The sequence below is a fragment of the Equus quagga genome, chromosome 1, assembly GCF_021613505.1.
Source record: "Equus quagga isolate Etosha38 chromosome 1, UCLA_HA_Equagga_1.0, whole genome shotgun sequence".
In the NCBI taxonomy this organism is placed as follows: domain Eukaryota; kingdom Metazoa; phylum Chordata; class Mammalia; order Perissodactyla; family Equidae; genus Equus; species Equus quagga.
The window spans coordinates 7,237,558-7,253,450 of NC_060267.1; the positions used below are offsets into that span (position 1 = coordinate 7,237,558).

At 33.1% G+C, this 15,893-nt stretch overlaps 1 protein-coding gene across 2 annotated transcripts in view; it reads right to left on the bottom strand.

Annotated features, from left to right (window-relative positions):
• USP15 (ubiquitin specific peptidase 15) overlaps positions 1 to 15,893 on the bottom strand; it is a 133,451-nt gene that overhangs the window by 46,889 nt on the left and 70,669 nt on the right. The window contains exon 7 of one of the 2 annotated variants that reach the window (XM_046653110.1): positions 4,931 to 5,017. The exons of the other annotated variant lie outside the window; for it this stretch is intronic. Coding sequence (XP_046509066.1) covers positions 4,931 to 5,017 — 87 coding nt within the window. The remainder of the gene's footprint in view (positions 1 to 4,930; positions 5,018 to 15,893) is intronic. 2 annotated transcript variants of the gene reach the window in all.

Genomic DNA, 15,893 nt, shown 5'->3' on the forward strand with positions numbered 1-15,893 from the left:
CAAAAGCACACCAACCAAAAATTACACACACAATGCTAGCCCACCAATAATTTTGCATTTTTAAGAAAACACCCCCCTCCAACACAAACAACAAGATCAAATTCCAGACTCAAACGACAATCCACTCTGAGATTAAACAAAAATAGCAGGGCCCACAGAAATGCAACCTTCATCAATTCAAATTCAGAATTGCTAGACTTGTAGCTATTTACTTGTTTTAAACTTAAAAAAATAAATGCATAGAACAAAAAATAGAGTTAAAGCATCTTTTGGTTTTTGCAGATCACTAGCCTTATGATTCATATTTTACTTTATATACCCAGTAACCAATAAAGTGCAAGGCACCTATTAGCAATTCAACATATAGTCACTTGATGATTGGCTTCTTGAATCTAACTTCGAGGATATGTAACAAAAAGCTGACTCCCGTTTTTCTTTTATTCCTATGTATAAGAAGTGCTAAAAATCAAGGTCTGCTATATATTACAAAAACCTAAGGCCTACATTTTCTACACATTAAAGAAAAAACATAGTCTGGCTATAAAATTATAATAAAATTTAAACAGAGTACAGTGGGAAGTATCCTAAATGCGTGCTCATGCCTACACACACACGTACGTGAAAAGACTAAAGCACATTTACATGCTTTTTACTTAAGTATATATTCAGACATCTGTCTCTCTCCACACATAACACAAATGGATGCCGGAAACTCCATTCTTTGTGGCAACAGGATGAAATGGGCTGGGATAGGGATTCCTATTTACTGAGAAATGAACAAAACACTTACTTGCAAAAGCAGTTTTTTGGTTTTGTCTTTTAAAATCTGAATCTTTAGTTAAAGAATATCTACATTTATTTTAAGTGATGGGGTAAGATTGCCAAAGACTGAGATAGTCTAGATCCTCACTGATAATAATGAAAACTGATGAATTTAAAATATTTTAATATTATCTTGATTAATCACTTATAATCCACATTTTATGTGCTTTCTAAATTAAATACTAAAGTCTGTCATGGAAAATACCAAAACCAACAGTTCTTGAAACACTTTGACAAAGTACACGGAAACCTAGGCCCTCAGGAGAGCCTCTTACCTTTCATGACTATTTCTGCTATTTTTTTCCTAAAGATTGTAAATTAGTCTTCATTCTATAAGGCTATGCTACTTTGAAAAATAAAAAAATCTGCCAGTAATCTTGATGGGAATTTTAATGCCATACTAGATAATTCTGTTTTATAAATATATCATCTTAAATGAAGATACATTACAAAATGTACCATTATTTTTTGTAAAATTGAGCACTTACCTTTCTATAATAATTTCAGACTGACTTTTCAATTCGCACTTATATTTGACATTATAAACACTATAAATCTATAACTTAATCCTCATAACCAAAATTATGCTCACTTTGCAGTTAATGAAATGATGCTTTCAGCAAGTAACTTGTCAAGAGCCAGACAGCTACCTAGCTCTGGCAGTCTCCAAAATCCAGTTCTTTTGCATGGCTTAATCTCTTACAGTGAGTCATTTCCATTTCAAAGAAAATAACTTTAAATGAATTAACAGAAAAATAGAAATGTGCTCTGATGTTGAATGCCAAGAGTTGAGAAAATAAATACATTATAAAAAGATTTTTTTTCAAGGCAGTATTATATCAAAGCAAATGCAGTAAGACGAAAAAATGCAGGGACTAGAAAGAGAATTTGGCACTTATTAAAAATGTACTTAAATTATAATTGAGGCAAAGACAAACACTGTATGGACTAACATGTGAAAAACACTATACAAGGTAAAAAAACAATATTCCAGCAAATGATTCTTCATAGTATTAGTGTTTAACAAAAACTATTAAACTTAAATGAAATAATTCCTTTATAACTACGTAATATCCTTATTTCTGGAAATGATAAGTTTATATCCTAGCAATGTATCAGTTTGATTCAAGTCTTAAATTCATAAAAAAATTTCATATAAACTTGTGTCATAACTATTGATTTTAATATATCTCCACATATATGAAGTTTTAAAAATTTATTTAATCTAAAAAGGTTATTATCAATTTTACATACTTTTAATCAAAGAAACTACGCAATTTCTATCTGAAGTCTTAAGGTGCTACTTATTTCCACAAGTTGAATGGAAAGTCAAGAAACAAATTTTTTTTTTAAAGATTGGCACCAGAGCTAACAAGTGTTGCCAACCTTCTTTTCTTTTTCCTGCTTTTTCTCTCCAAGTCCCCCCAGTACATAGTTGTATACTATTAGTTCAGGGGCCTTCCAGTTGTGACATGTGGGACGCCGCCTCAGCGTGGCCCAACAAGCAGTGCCATGTCCACACCCAGGATCTGAACCAGCAAAACCCTGGGCCACCAAAAGTGGAGTGCACGAACCCAAGCACTTGGCTAGGGGGCCGGCCCCAAGAAATAAATTTTATGTGAAATAATTGTTTAGATAATTATGATGATAATATTAATTCAAATTTTTTAAAGTAAAAAAAGCTTTCCATTTTATAAGTGTTTAAATTTTGTTCCTTACTAAGAAGGTAAGCTTTACTCTTAAGCATGGTGGTATCTCAGTAGCTATTTGCTATTAAAATTTCCTAATATGAAAGAACTATTTTAGTACCTAAAATAGACAAATATAAATAGCTAAAAATACAATCTAGTCAGAGAAGTAGAATCATCAGTTAATCAGGTGCTAAACTTAAGAAAACACTCTAATTCCTCTCAGCATTTTCTGTAGTGGGAAGTTTTGAGACCAGACTATACTGTCATTTTTACTATGAGAGGGAAATAAGACAAAAACAAAAACACAAGACCACATATACTAATATGGTGACTCCAGTCAAAATAAAGTCTATCTTCAGTACAGTTTATATACAATGTTAAAAATCTCTCCAAAGAATAACTATAAATACATGTTATACCTGGAACTGAATTCTGTTATACTAAATGTGGGAGCCGCCTGCAACTGGGAGAAGCACACAAGTAATAGTTTACTGCCTATGAAAAAATTACTTTTGATGAATTTAATTAAAAGATATATAAAATACAAACCAGATTATAGGGGGATATTTCCTTTCACCCTTTTGCCTGTGGATATACATTTTTAAACAGATGAGAACATACTACACTGCAATTTTGGCTATTCGTAGTGTCCTCAATACTTCACTGTTACAGTACAATGTAATGTTATTACACTATGCTACACATATCTTTTTATGAACTACTGAAATAAGGAAATGAATGTTTTAAATCTTCTTGATACATACGGCAGCCTCTTCTAGAAAAGCTGGACTAACACTCCAACCACTCAAATAGAATCTTTTCAAGAATAGATATCATCACTTATTTCTGCCCAATGAGATTGAGGTGGGGGAGGTGGATGGAGTTTTTTATGGTTTTAACTTAAGTACATGAATTTGAGCATTTAAAATGTTTATATATTTTAATTCTTTTATTTTTATTGCTTGGCTGCAATCATTTGCCCGGTTTTCTAACTGTCTTGGAAAATTTCTCACTGATTTTTTATGAACCTGATACATTAAGAATATTTACTTTTTGTCATTTGTAGCATGTATTTTTTCCATTTATTTGTCTTTTAATTCTTATATGCTTGACAATTAAAAAGCTAATTTAATTTAAAGTTTTAAAGAGAAATTCTCAATAGTGATCCAATTTTCCCAACAATTTCCTGGACAATGTCCCTATTCTCCATTAGTCTAGAATGCTTTCTGATCACATTAAATTCTTTCACACACAAAGGTCTGTTTCTGGGCTGTCTTTTCTGCTCCACTGATCTGTGGGTGTATTCTTGGGTCAGTACTATGGTGCCTGAATTCTTATATCTTTACAACAAGGCTGTGATATTTATTAGGATTAATTCTTTCTCATTATTTTCTACTTCCAAAATTATTTTGGGTATTCTTATATATATTTATAATCCACATATATGTTAACATCATTTTGTTAAGTCCCACCCCCTCAAAAATATGGATTTTACGGGAAAATTAATTAAACCTATAAAGTCAATTAATGGTGTTATTTTAAAGATTACTTCACAAATACCTTTAGTCCTTTTGAATTTACTCTTTGGGATAATCAGATGCCATTTATGAACTGGACAAGTACTGCAAATATTTAACTACATAATTACTGTCAACCTAATATACAAACCACCATGTATGTATCTAAGAAATAAAAAGAGGATAAATCATCTGTGGATTAAAGCTCTTTCCATAGTTTGACTGGATTAATTATAAATAATAAAGGTTTTCTTTTTTATCCTTTTCTGTAAAACAAAAACCATGCCAATTTTCAAGGTAGTACATAATGTCAGATGTTATGGTGAAGTCCACGTGATTTTCAACCTTTTTTCTTACAGCAATATAGCAATCACTTTCACATAACTTTTATGAATTCCAAGATTTTGAATATTATTAACGATGGTGCAAGGAATGTTTCTCTAAACTTTTTAAAGAAAAAGTGATTGCCTTTCTGATAAACATAAAAGTTTGTGTATGCTTTCTGGTTGAGAATCACTGACGTACACTTTTACAAAAATACTATACACTGTAGGTGATTACATATCCAGTTCTAAAATGACATCTGAAATTTATACTCTTCCTAAAACACTGAGTTCACAGATTTCTATATATATTTCAATAATTAGTGTTTAGAACGTAAAATTCTGAAAGTGCTTTATTTCTGTTTTAGTAAATTATTGTAGTATGTATTAAATCAAGAAGTTTATAACTGTGCTTTTCTTCTTGTGAAGTTACTCCTAGAAGAAGTGACCAGTAATTTAAAAGAAAATCAATTTTAATGCATTAAGACTTTTATCCTAAATTTTAGATACAAGAGATTTTTTGCAACCACAATAGGGCGATCAATTAAACAAAGAGTTTTTAAGATTCAGTGCTTACTTTCTGTTGTTGATGTTGTTATAATTATTTGATAGAGATGAAGGAGAGATCTTTGGTAAAGTTGAAAAATTGGATGCACCTGGGGACCTTTAAAAATATGAAAATGTTAAATTAGATAAAAAATGCTGAATTTTGAAATTAATTATGAAATAAAGAAAAGAACTAACAGATGACAATGTATGTAGTAAATGAATGCTGGAAAACAGTTTTATGAGCAAAATCACTATATACCCTTCAGTTTTCAATTTCCAATCTATTCTTTCACACAAAAAAATGATACAAAAGGGAACTATTTTCAAAAGAAATTTATCAAATTAAATATACAACTTGATATTTATTATTCCTATAAATCTACTAACCCGATACACCTATTTCTGAGTTCAGGTAACCATTATTAATATTTAACAATAAGTTCCTTAAATCAATGGAATTAAAATACTAATTTTTTAAGGAAGCATGTAAAAGAAATCCACTTTGTGTCTAGTAGGTACCATGGCATTTGAACTATACACAGCACTGACACAGATCGGAGGATCTGCCAATTCTTTAAAATGTATAACAGGGACAGAACAGCATAAGAGAATTTCAAACTTAATCCCAAGAAGTAATTTTTTGGCCAAAGTTCTCTCCGCAAAAACTGAAAAGACATAAACCTGACTACATGTTATACACCTCACTAATTCAGAATCTTTTTGGAGAAATATCAATTACTAATGGGCTTTTAATCAACTAATATGCTTTAAAAGCATGATTTATAATCAATAAGGCCATTAGACAGGAATGATTACTTTAATGTACTTACAGGTCTCTGAAAGATTTAATTTCCCTTGTAATATTGTAAACAATTTTTATTTACTAGGCAACATCTAGCCAATGGGCTGTAAAAAGCTAATTTTCAGTCCAGTATCTCAGTCATCACAAATTCTAAATTAGTGAGGCCCAAAGTGGTTAGTTTTTTTTCCCCCCTGAGGAAGACTGACCCTGAGCTAACATCTGTTGCCAATCTTCCTCTTTTTGCTTGAGGAAGACTGTCGCTGAGCTAACATCTGTGCCAGTCCTCCTCCATTTTGTATGTGGGATGCTGCCACAGCATGGCTTGATGAGCTGTGTGTAGGTGTGCACCCAGGATCAAGACCTGCCAACACTGGGCCGCTGAAGCGGATTGTGTGATCTTAACCACTACACCACTGGGCCAGCCCTGCAAAGTCCTTAGTTTTTTTAAATTATTTTATTTCCTCTATTCAAGTGCTAACGAACAATGAAATGGTCAATGAGCAGGAAAGTATAATCTACAAAATCTGCTTTTAGGAAATTGGATTTTGCTAAATCCACATATTTGCAATGCATTATGCAGAATAAATGGTGAGTCATAAAATTTCTTACATCTAAAAAATTTTATTTAACTTTTGAAGTTTTATACCTTACAAACCCTTGGTAAATTCTTTTCTTCATCTTAAAGGAGGTTCTCTTTGTTGATGCAGGCTGTATACAGGCAGTTTACATTAAGTGAGACGTCTATTTAAGTGCTTTCTGACAGAAGATCCTTACAAGATTTTATTTTACTGTACTAATAATAAGCTCAAAATACAAAGTACAACCAATCAAGTTTTAATATAAAACATTGCAGAGAACACACTTAGATAATTTTAATACCCTAACATTTTAAGAGGTTATTTGAAAATATTAGTAGAAATGCAGAAGTATCTTGGCATTTTTGCCTTCATGTTAACAATGCTAAATTAGGAAAAAAATTTAAATTTATTAGAGATTGAGTTATAATGAATTAAGGAGGTTAACTTTTTAAAATGTGATCCATTTGACTACAATTTAATTCGGTTCACTATAATTTTTCAGGAACGTAGATAAAAAGTGAAACGTTCCCCTGAATTTTACTTATAGTAAAAACTATGGAAATAAAGATTCATTACTACATCCAATAAAGTGGCTAAGGCACATACATATACATACACATATATATTTTTGTTTGTTTTTTCCTCTTTCTGCCCATCTGTGGCCTTCTTACTATTCATTAGCAACTCTACCCAAGGACAGTATTAGAAGTTTCCATAAAATTCATAGAAACACTCAAATATTCATTAAATGATTACTATATGCCTCCCCCTTGGTAAGTACTAGAAAAACGAAGACAGACACTTCCTCACCTCAAATAGCCCACAGTCTAATGGGGGAAAATGACACATTAGCAAAATAACTATAAACAGTGTAAGTCCCATAACAAATTCAAAAACTATAACAAATATAAAATTTTGTGGGTAGTAACAAGAGATGATTATAAATGATGTGCACAGCTGTGGGAACTGGAAGTGAGAGTGTTCCAGGTGGAAAGAATAGCACATGCAAATATATGGGACAATAGAAGCCATGATGTATTTAGGGAATTACCAATAAATTCAGCTCGGCTGCAAGAGTAGGAAGTACGTGTAGACAGGAACAGAAGTTAGTAAGGTAGGAAGGGTAATAACGGACTTTTTATGTTCTATGGAGGAATTTGGATTTTATCCAATTGTGCTGGGGAGTGTAGAAAGATTTTAATAGGGCATCAACATAATCAGGTTTGGATTCTAGGAAGGTACCTCCTGAGTAAAAGAGACTGACGACGGGGGTATAATTTAGGAGACTATACAAATAACAGAGGCGAGAACTAATAAAGACTGGGGCTAAGACAGTGGAGTGGGCAAGGGCAACATGTCTTGCATGTTTAGGAAGTGGTTCTCAAAGTACAGTCCATGGCCCCTTAGAGGGCTCCAAGGTCCTTTCAAAGCACCTATGAGGTCAAAACTATTTTCATGGTAACACCAATTGTTATTTAAATGTTATATGACCTCTTTCCCTGGGTGAATATTTGTGCTGATAGTGCAAAAAAAAATGGTGGGTAAAACTGCAGATCCCTTAGCATGAATTAAAGCAGCACCAAACTACATACTGAGACATAGTACTCTTCACCGCCTCCATGGCGGAAAACGCAGGTTCACTTAGGAATATTCACATTGAAAAAACTCAAAGTACTGATTTTACTAAATCTTGACCCTTAATTACACTTCTTTTTAATATTGTGTGACAAATTGGGAACTGTGCATAAAGCACATTTGCTACATACTGAAGTAACATGATTGTCATGAGGAAAAAGACTTGTGAAATTATTTGAGTTTCAAGTGGAACCAGCCACTCTTTTCATGACACCACTCTTTCCACTCTTTTACATAAAAGGCTATCTGGCAGACATTTTCTCAAAAAATGAACGAAGGGAGCCTGTTACTTCAAGGAAAACAACTGAAAATATTTGTTGCCAATGATAAAATTCAAGTGTTCAAGCAAAAAATAGAGTTTTGGGAAATTTGACTTTGCCACTGTAAGCTCGATAGCTTCCTATTACATATACTTTTTCATAAGATTGGTGATATTTCAACAAATGTGATTAAAAAAATATACTGTATAATGAAATATGTCAACATCTGGAATATCTGCATAACTCAGTGAACCAATATTTTCCAACTGCATCAAGTTACACATGATAGATTTTAATTTAACTATAAAAAGTTCATTGATATGGTTTCAGATTCCACATTGCAATTGACCTTTCATCATTAAACCACCACTCGTTGAGTTCTGATGTGCTATACTAATATCTGAAAATACTCCTTCCTCCCTGTTCCAACTACATATTTGTGTGAGGCTGAGTATTCTTCAGGTACTTCAACCTAAACAAGGTATCACAATAAACTGAATGCACAAACACACAGGAGAATTTAGCTGTCTTTTATTTAGTCAGATATTAGAGAAATTTGCAAAAATGTAAAACAATTCTATTCTTATCAGTAAACTTTTTGCTTTTTGGAAAAATTATTTTTCATAAAAATATTATTTATGTCAAAATATAATGGTTTAGTATTGTTATTTATAAATAAATACTAAGAAAATTTTTAAAAAACCTCTAATATAAGTATCAATAGCTATAACCCACATAACAGAAGTTCTTCAGGTCTTTAGTCATTTTTAAGAATGTAAAGGGGTCCTGAGATCAAAAGTTTTGAAAACTTCAGCTTTAGGAGGTAGAATCAGCTAATTAGATAAAAGAAATGATGTTGAAAGAGGAACTCAAGATGGTATCTGAAATAGGGAATACAGGATACGGATATTGTTTAAGTTGAGGGGATGGGAGAGGTAGAGTAAAAAGATTTTGAGTTCAGTCTGACACAGTGAGTCCACCTGACATTCAGGAAAAATCTGGAATTGAGAAGAATTCTAGGCTAGAAATACAGAATGGCATATTTGTGTAAGTTTGAGATGAGGGACAGGATTAGCATAGAGTACATCCAGTAATTTTGAGGACTTTTTACCGTATGAAAGGAGAGGTCCTCAGAAGGAAATTTGTGGAATATCAATGCATTTAAAGCGTGAGCAGAGCTGTTGCATATAGCCGGTGAAGTTGTTTACCGCACAGTGCCAAGGAGGCCCTTTCACACAGATTGCAATGTGAACAACATCCCCAAGAGCTGTGCAGTATACAACCTGCACAACCAAACATGGCAGCCCTGGAGACGAAGAGAGCCAGCCAGCTAGAGGATTGGTCAAAAAGGTGAAAATAATCCTTGAAAAACTGTGTAACCACGGGTTCAAATTAAGAGTAATTCTTTCGGAGACAGTTATCAAAAAAAAAAGTATTAAAGAGAGGTCAAACAAACTAGGTAAAAAAAAAGTTAAATAAGGACTTTGTTAACTCCTGTATGGTGGTAAGAAATAGAATTGACTTTAAAGAAATTGGCTGTCAAAAAAAGAAAAACTAAAGAAAGGTATTTGGAGGAAGATTATGTCTTTTTTTTGGTTTTGCTTTTAAAGATTGGAGAGATTTGCTTACATTTATAGGCAGGGGGGAAGACGATACTAGAACAGAAATAACAGAATGAAGTAGTATCTACTATGTGTGCAGTATGCCAGGCATTCTTCTATGCAGGAGAGAGGAGATAATGAAAGAAAAGGCAAGGTCTAGAAAGCACTGCAATAAATACCGTTGATAGAGAGATTGTCCTCAAATAGCATGGAGATCAGAGAGAGAAGGATGGATGCGGTCCACAGGTAAATTTGAAGCATGATAACACTTTTTAAATGCTGTTACAGACATTACTGATGAAGGTTAACAGATCATTTATGTATTCTGATTCCAACTTTTGACCTAGATTACACATAGTACAATCTAGCTAACATTTGTGGAATTATTTTAGGAGTTGACTAGTCACTATGTGGAGCCCTTTAGCTCTTTTTATTTGATGTAATTTGCAAAACACACTGTTCATTAGCAACTCTGTTCTAGTCGTTTTCTAAAGCGAAGAGAGAAAAAAAAGCTTAGAATATTATACAAAGATTAGGTACTAAGCCACTCACCTAGTGTTAATCTAATTTTGGCTAGTTTGGGCTAATATAAGGCAGTGATTCATCTCTTAAAAAAATACAGAAGGCGAAACATCAATTTAGCTGAAATGATTTCATGAAGAGAGAAAATTAAACTTTATCTCTGACAAGTGAATGCAGTATTTGGATTCTTCTATTCCCAATATTTCAACTGAAAGCATGCAATTCAAGGCTAGTTGAACTTCCCACTTCTACAGAAAAATACAGCTTACTCTTGGTAAAATAACCGAACATTTAACATACATGGAAATCCAATACTATATTGAGCAACCAAAATGTAGAGAAGTTAAATCTGAATGCTGACATAAGCAAAACAAAGATTTTTATACTGTCAACCAGCAAAAACAGAAACCAGTTTAAGAGGCAAAGCATTTATCTGGGATCAAAGAATTGCAATTTGGGGAGCAGATTCAGGTAGAAACCCCAGTAATGTCCCGATTACTGGAAAGGGGCTTGGGATTTTAACAGAAAAAAGAGAACAAAGCGAGTTGTATTAAAGAAGACTTCATTGGTGTTAGATGGGGTAAGGCTAGGTTTGTACTTCATTGATTGGTTGAGATTCAGTCATCAGCAAAGCCCAATTTCATCAATTCTTACAAACAGGATATTCTTGTCCTTACTCACTTCTTGGAATCTTGGCAATCTGGTCTAGTTTGGAAGATAAATAAAACACGACATGCAAGGCAATTCCTCTGAAATGGCTGCTCTGGCTCTATTTTAATACAGCTCCACTTGTGATCTTTCATAATAGTTATTTTGAAACCTGACATAAAACAACTCAACTTGGTAAAATCTAACATTATAAAACAAAAATTATCTTGATTTATAAAAACCTTAAACTCTTCCCATTTCTAGCAATCACCCAAGATAAATTCTTAGAGAAAAAGAAAAATTTACATCTCCTGAAAAATTAAATACCTTTACTGTTGTGAGATACAGATGAGTTCAGTTCAACAAGCATTTGCTGTGTGCCTCCTCTACGGCAGGCAGGGTGTTAGTTTAGGTACTTATAGATAAACAAAAGAGAATTTAAGGGAATTTATATATAAATTGCTTCTCATAACTTTACTTCTGTTCCTTATTTTGACTGTCATAGGTGGTATTTATAAAAGAAATCCCACTTAAAAAAATGAAATTATACTTTTTTCAGCCATTATGAATCTCAGCACCAAAAGTGCAACCTATTTTTATTTTCAACTTATTACAGACATTTCCAAACATACACAAGTCCTCATGTAGTTAACATCAGTCCTCAGTTTCAAAAATTATTAACATTCTGCCACTTTTGTTTTATTTATAATCCCCTCAGCCTCCTTTCCCCCTGTTTTTGCTGGACTATTTTAAAGCAAAACCCAGACATTTATAATTTCACCTGTAAATACTACAATATGCATCCCCAACAGGTAAGAGATCTTTTTCGATACCACTGTCAGTCTCAATCTAATACTTAGTTAACTGTTTATTTTTTTCTCAATTGTCACAAAAGTATCTGTTCTCCCTCGGTTGGTTAGTTTGAATCAGGACCCAAAAAAGTCTATACATTTGCAGACCAACTTTACCAACTTCAAAAGCCCTTATTGCTCCTACCAGTGAACTTCACCCTTGGCTTCAGCTTACTGTGACTATGCTTATTTTTCCATTTGTCCTGATTTCTGCATCTCTTCATATAGTTAACCTTGACTTATATGTGTTACTATAAATTGCTCAAATCCTTTTTGGAACAAACCAGGGGAGAAAGGAAGAAATAAAATAATCAGTAATTATTCGCAAGTACCTGTGAATATCAAGTGTCTATATGAGAACTATACACTTAAATTACATTCATCTATGCATGAAATATACTGTCTAAATTTTCTAACTTCAATTAAACTTGGATATGGCTTTTCAATATTGATTCTAACACCAGTTAATGCACTTGACCAGTGACCATGCTCTGTGTGGTAAAACTTGGAGACATGGTTCTACATCATACATTATCTTTCCAAAACAGAAAGTAGGCACGCTTGTTTAGATGAAGAAAAGATTTATTTAATTGATGTGCATTTTCACTATTTCAAAGGAAAATCTGCATACACAATCAAGATCTTAATGAATAATAAACTGAGAAACCTCAACATACAGACTTATGGGAAGTGTGTTTATGTGCAAGCACAGGCAATTCCACAAAGGATTTGGAGTATGGACAACTAAAGTAAAATAACCAGAAAAAAGTAGTTCATTGGTAAACAACAGTACACAGGAATTTCATTCTAACATTATTATGATGCCTTTGTCTTCAGACGAGAAATACCTAGGAAAGGATGTACGTATTTAAACAACAAAAAGCTTTATATAAAGTAGTTTCTCTCCTTCTGCAGGAATCCTGCCTTTCCAATTCAATACCACCTTAGTTCTCTTTCTTCTTCAGTACGTGTCATGATGAGTGATCTACACCAACTGTTCCATTTTCTGACTAGAGTATTCACCTCTCTTTCCTATAATCTATTTCTCATTCCCATCATGCTGTCTCCACCTGTCAAATAGATTGAATCTCTTCTGTTTCCCCCTAATCTCTGAATCATTTAGCACTGCTGGCCCTTCCCTTTCTTCTAGAAGCTCCTTTAGACAAAATGGGATCCAAGTTTTCTTGAACCTTCAGGATTATTCTTTCTAGTTGATCTTTTTGCTTTATATCATTACTTAGGGATACCCTTTAAGGTTTAGTATATAGCGCTTTACACTTTTGATTAGATAAACCATATATGTGTACAGTTCTCACTTCTAGGAATATGACTCCATATCTGCAGTTCTCATACTCTCCAAGCTTTGGTTCCCTATCTTTCATTGCATCCTAAGCAATTTTCTTTGGCTGTTCCATTACCTTAAATGTCAGAGTCACATAAAGTCATTCTATATCTTTTTCTTAATCAGAACAATAAGAACAACAAGATAAAATGAGATAGTGTGAAAGAAAATTTATGAAGCTTCAAAATGTCTTTAAAAATGACAACAATCGCAGATTTTGAAGTATTACCCTAGATTTATGGCTCATATGTTGCATGTCAAATTGAAGACATGTTATTAATTTAAAATATGTGAATATGAATGAATCAGAAGGAATGAAAAGATGGTTCTTGAGCCATCCTCTCAATAACTACAAACCAAAATCACTCAATCTCCCACTTCCAATTAAAATTGGTAATGAATTTGTATACTTATGAAAGTATGAAAGTTTCATAGAAACTTTAAGAGCCAATTCTCTGTGAACTATGATAACCATAGCTCCTTTAGTAGCAGAACAAAACCATCATAACCAAATCTACTGTTTCAAATAAGCAGACTGTCATGCTCACAAATACTTAAGTCTCCGAACAATTTATTGTTAAAATGAAAACAATGCTTTATGTGATAAGAGATTCCTATAGGTATTTTAATAATTTTCAGTCAAATAGGTTTGTCTACTATTTCTGAATCCATTTATACACTTAAATTTGCAATTATACATGCAAACCGGGCTTAATTACGCTCTAAAATACTCTAAAGAAGTATACACTAAGTTTTTCTACCCTCATTTAAAAGGTACAATATTGAAACAGACGATGTAAAAAAAACAGAAAGAAAACCATATTCTGCAGAGTCACATAGATGTTTATTATTTATCCTGACCAAAAAGCAGTGCGCAATGGTTTTATTTATAAAGCGCTCCCCCTCTCCAAGCAGAGCACTCATGGACAGAGTGCTGTGAAATACTGACACGGCGCTAGATTAAGTTCATACTTAGGGGGTCAGTCGCCAATGTGGGATTCTGTGAATCAGAACAACACAGATGGCAGAGGGACAGCATATGACTAAGAACTACTACCTTGGTTTTCCATTTGATTTTTTTTAGCCTCTCATGCCTTATCTGGTTGATTTTGGATTGTTCCCATGAAAACTGCCTCTTTACAATCATCAATAACCCTTAATTTTTTTCACCTGATACTTAATCACAGGTCTTTTTGGCAATATGTTTGAGCATTTAAGGAAAACGTCTGAATTAAATCAATTCCCATGCTACACTCACAAAAGGAATTTTTACTTATTTCAGAAAAAGAGCAAAATTTGGATCTTTTCATTAGCGTAACATTAATAATCTCAAAGGCATACTTTGAAATAACTATACCTAAATGAGGCCACACAGAAAAAACTAATAGTACAAATTAGTCAAAGTAAAGTTGCACCTCAGTTAGAAGCTATGGCTAAGGAATAAGGTGTAAACATTTAACAAATATTCTGGAAAGTTAAGGGATAATCCATTGATTAGGTTTCTCCTCTCTTTAGGAAGCTCCAGGTTTCTACAATTTTTCTACTTTAAAGTAATTTTTTAGAAATTCAAGATTTAACTAGTCGTACATCTCCAAGTGAATAATTAGACCATCCACCCAATGCCAACATCTTTGGAGAATAAATGGTCAGATTTAACAGAATAAAAAAACTTGGGTTAAAACTTTTCTAAGGGATCATTAGAAAAGACCATGTTTTTGAGAGGTTCTAAGAAATCAGATACCTAAAAAGTACATTAGGAATGCAAGTTCTGAAAAAACTAATAAGCACTTCAGTACTTTTAAAGTATAACATGAATATAAAGATGAAATTTCAAATTATACGTTGATATCTAGCAGAAAAATCCAGATAGAAAACTGAGCATTTCGCAGGCAGGTTCTTAGATCGCTAATACAGATTTGGGGTTGTTTTAGGGTATATACATTTTTTTTTTTTTTTTTTAAAGATTGGCACCTGGGCTAACAACTGTTGCCAATCTTTTTTTTTTTTTCCTGCTTTATCTCCCCAAACCCCCCCTGTACACAGTTGTATATCTTAGTTGCAGGTCCTTCTAGTTGTGGGATGTAGGGTATATACATTTTTATAACTACAGACTACGTTTTAAACAAAATTCTATTTTACCCTCAACATTTTTTAATATTTAGTATTTCTTCTCAATCAAGTAGCCCCCAAATTTATGCTTCAGCTGAGGGTATATGGTCTCAATTCTGATGAAAATGGGCCTAGTGCAATTCTAGGACTTTCAGAGCACTCAAGTTCCTGTTTTCAGTGGTATAGAAAAGTCAGTTAGATACTAATATGCTTTCTCTTAGTGAACATATGCCTACTGTAGTGGTATTCTTACATTTTCTTGCTCATAAGCAGCACCTAAAATGCAGATTCCTGGGCCCACTGTAAAGATTTATATTCTGCTGGTCTGGGTTAAGGAACCTGGAAGCTGTTGCCTATGGTGGTTCACATAGTACATATTAAGAAACATTATCTACATAATTTCTACATAATCATCTAAGTGATCCTTAGAACAACAGCATTAGAATCACCTGTGAACGTATCAGAAATGCAAATTCACCAGTCCCACACAGATCTACCCAATCAGATTCTTGGTATGGGGCCTAGGAAACTGTGTTTTAAAAAATCTCAACAAGTAGAGTCTTCCTTGTATCACCATATTACAGGACAGAATTTTAATGATTTTTCCTTGGCCTTTGATGCTCTAGGTAGGAAGTAGTTATGT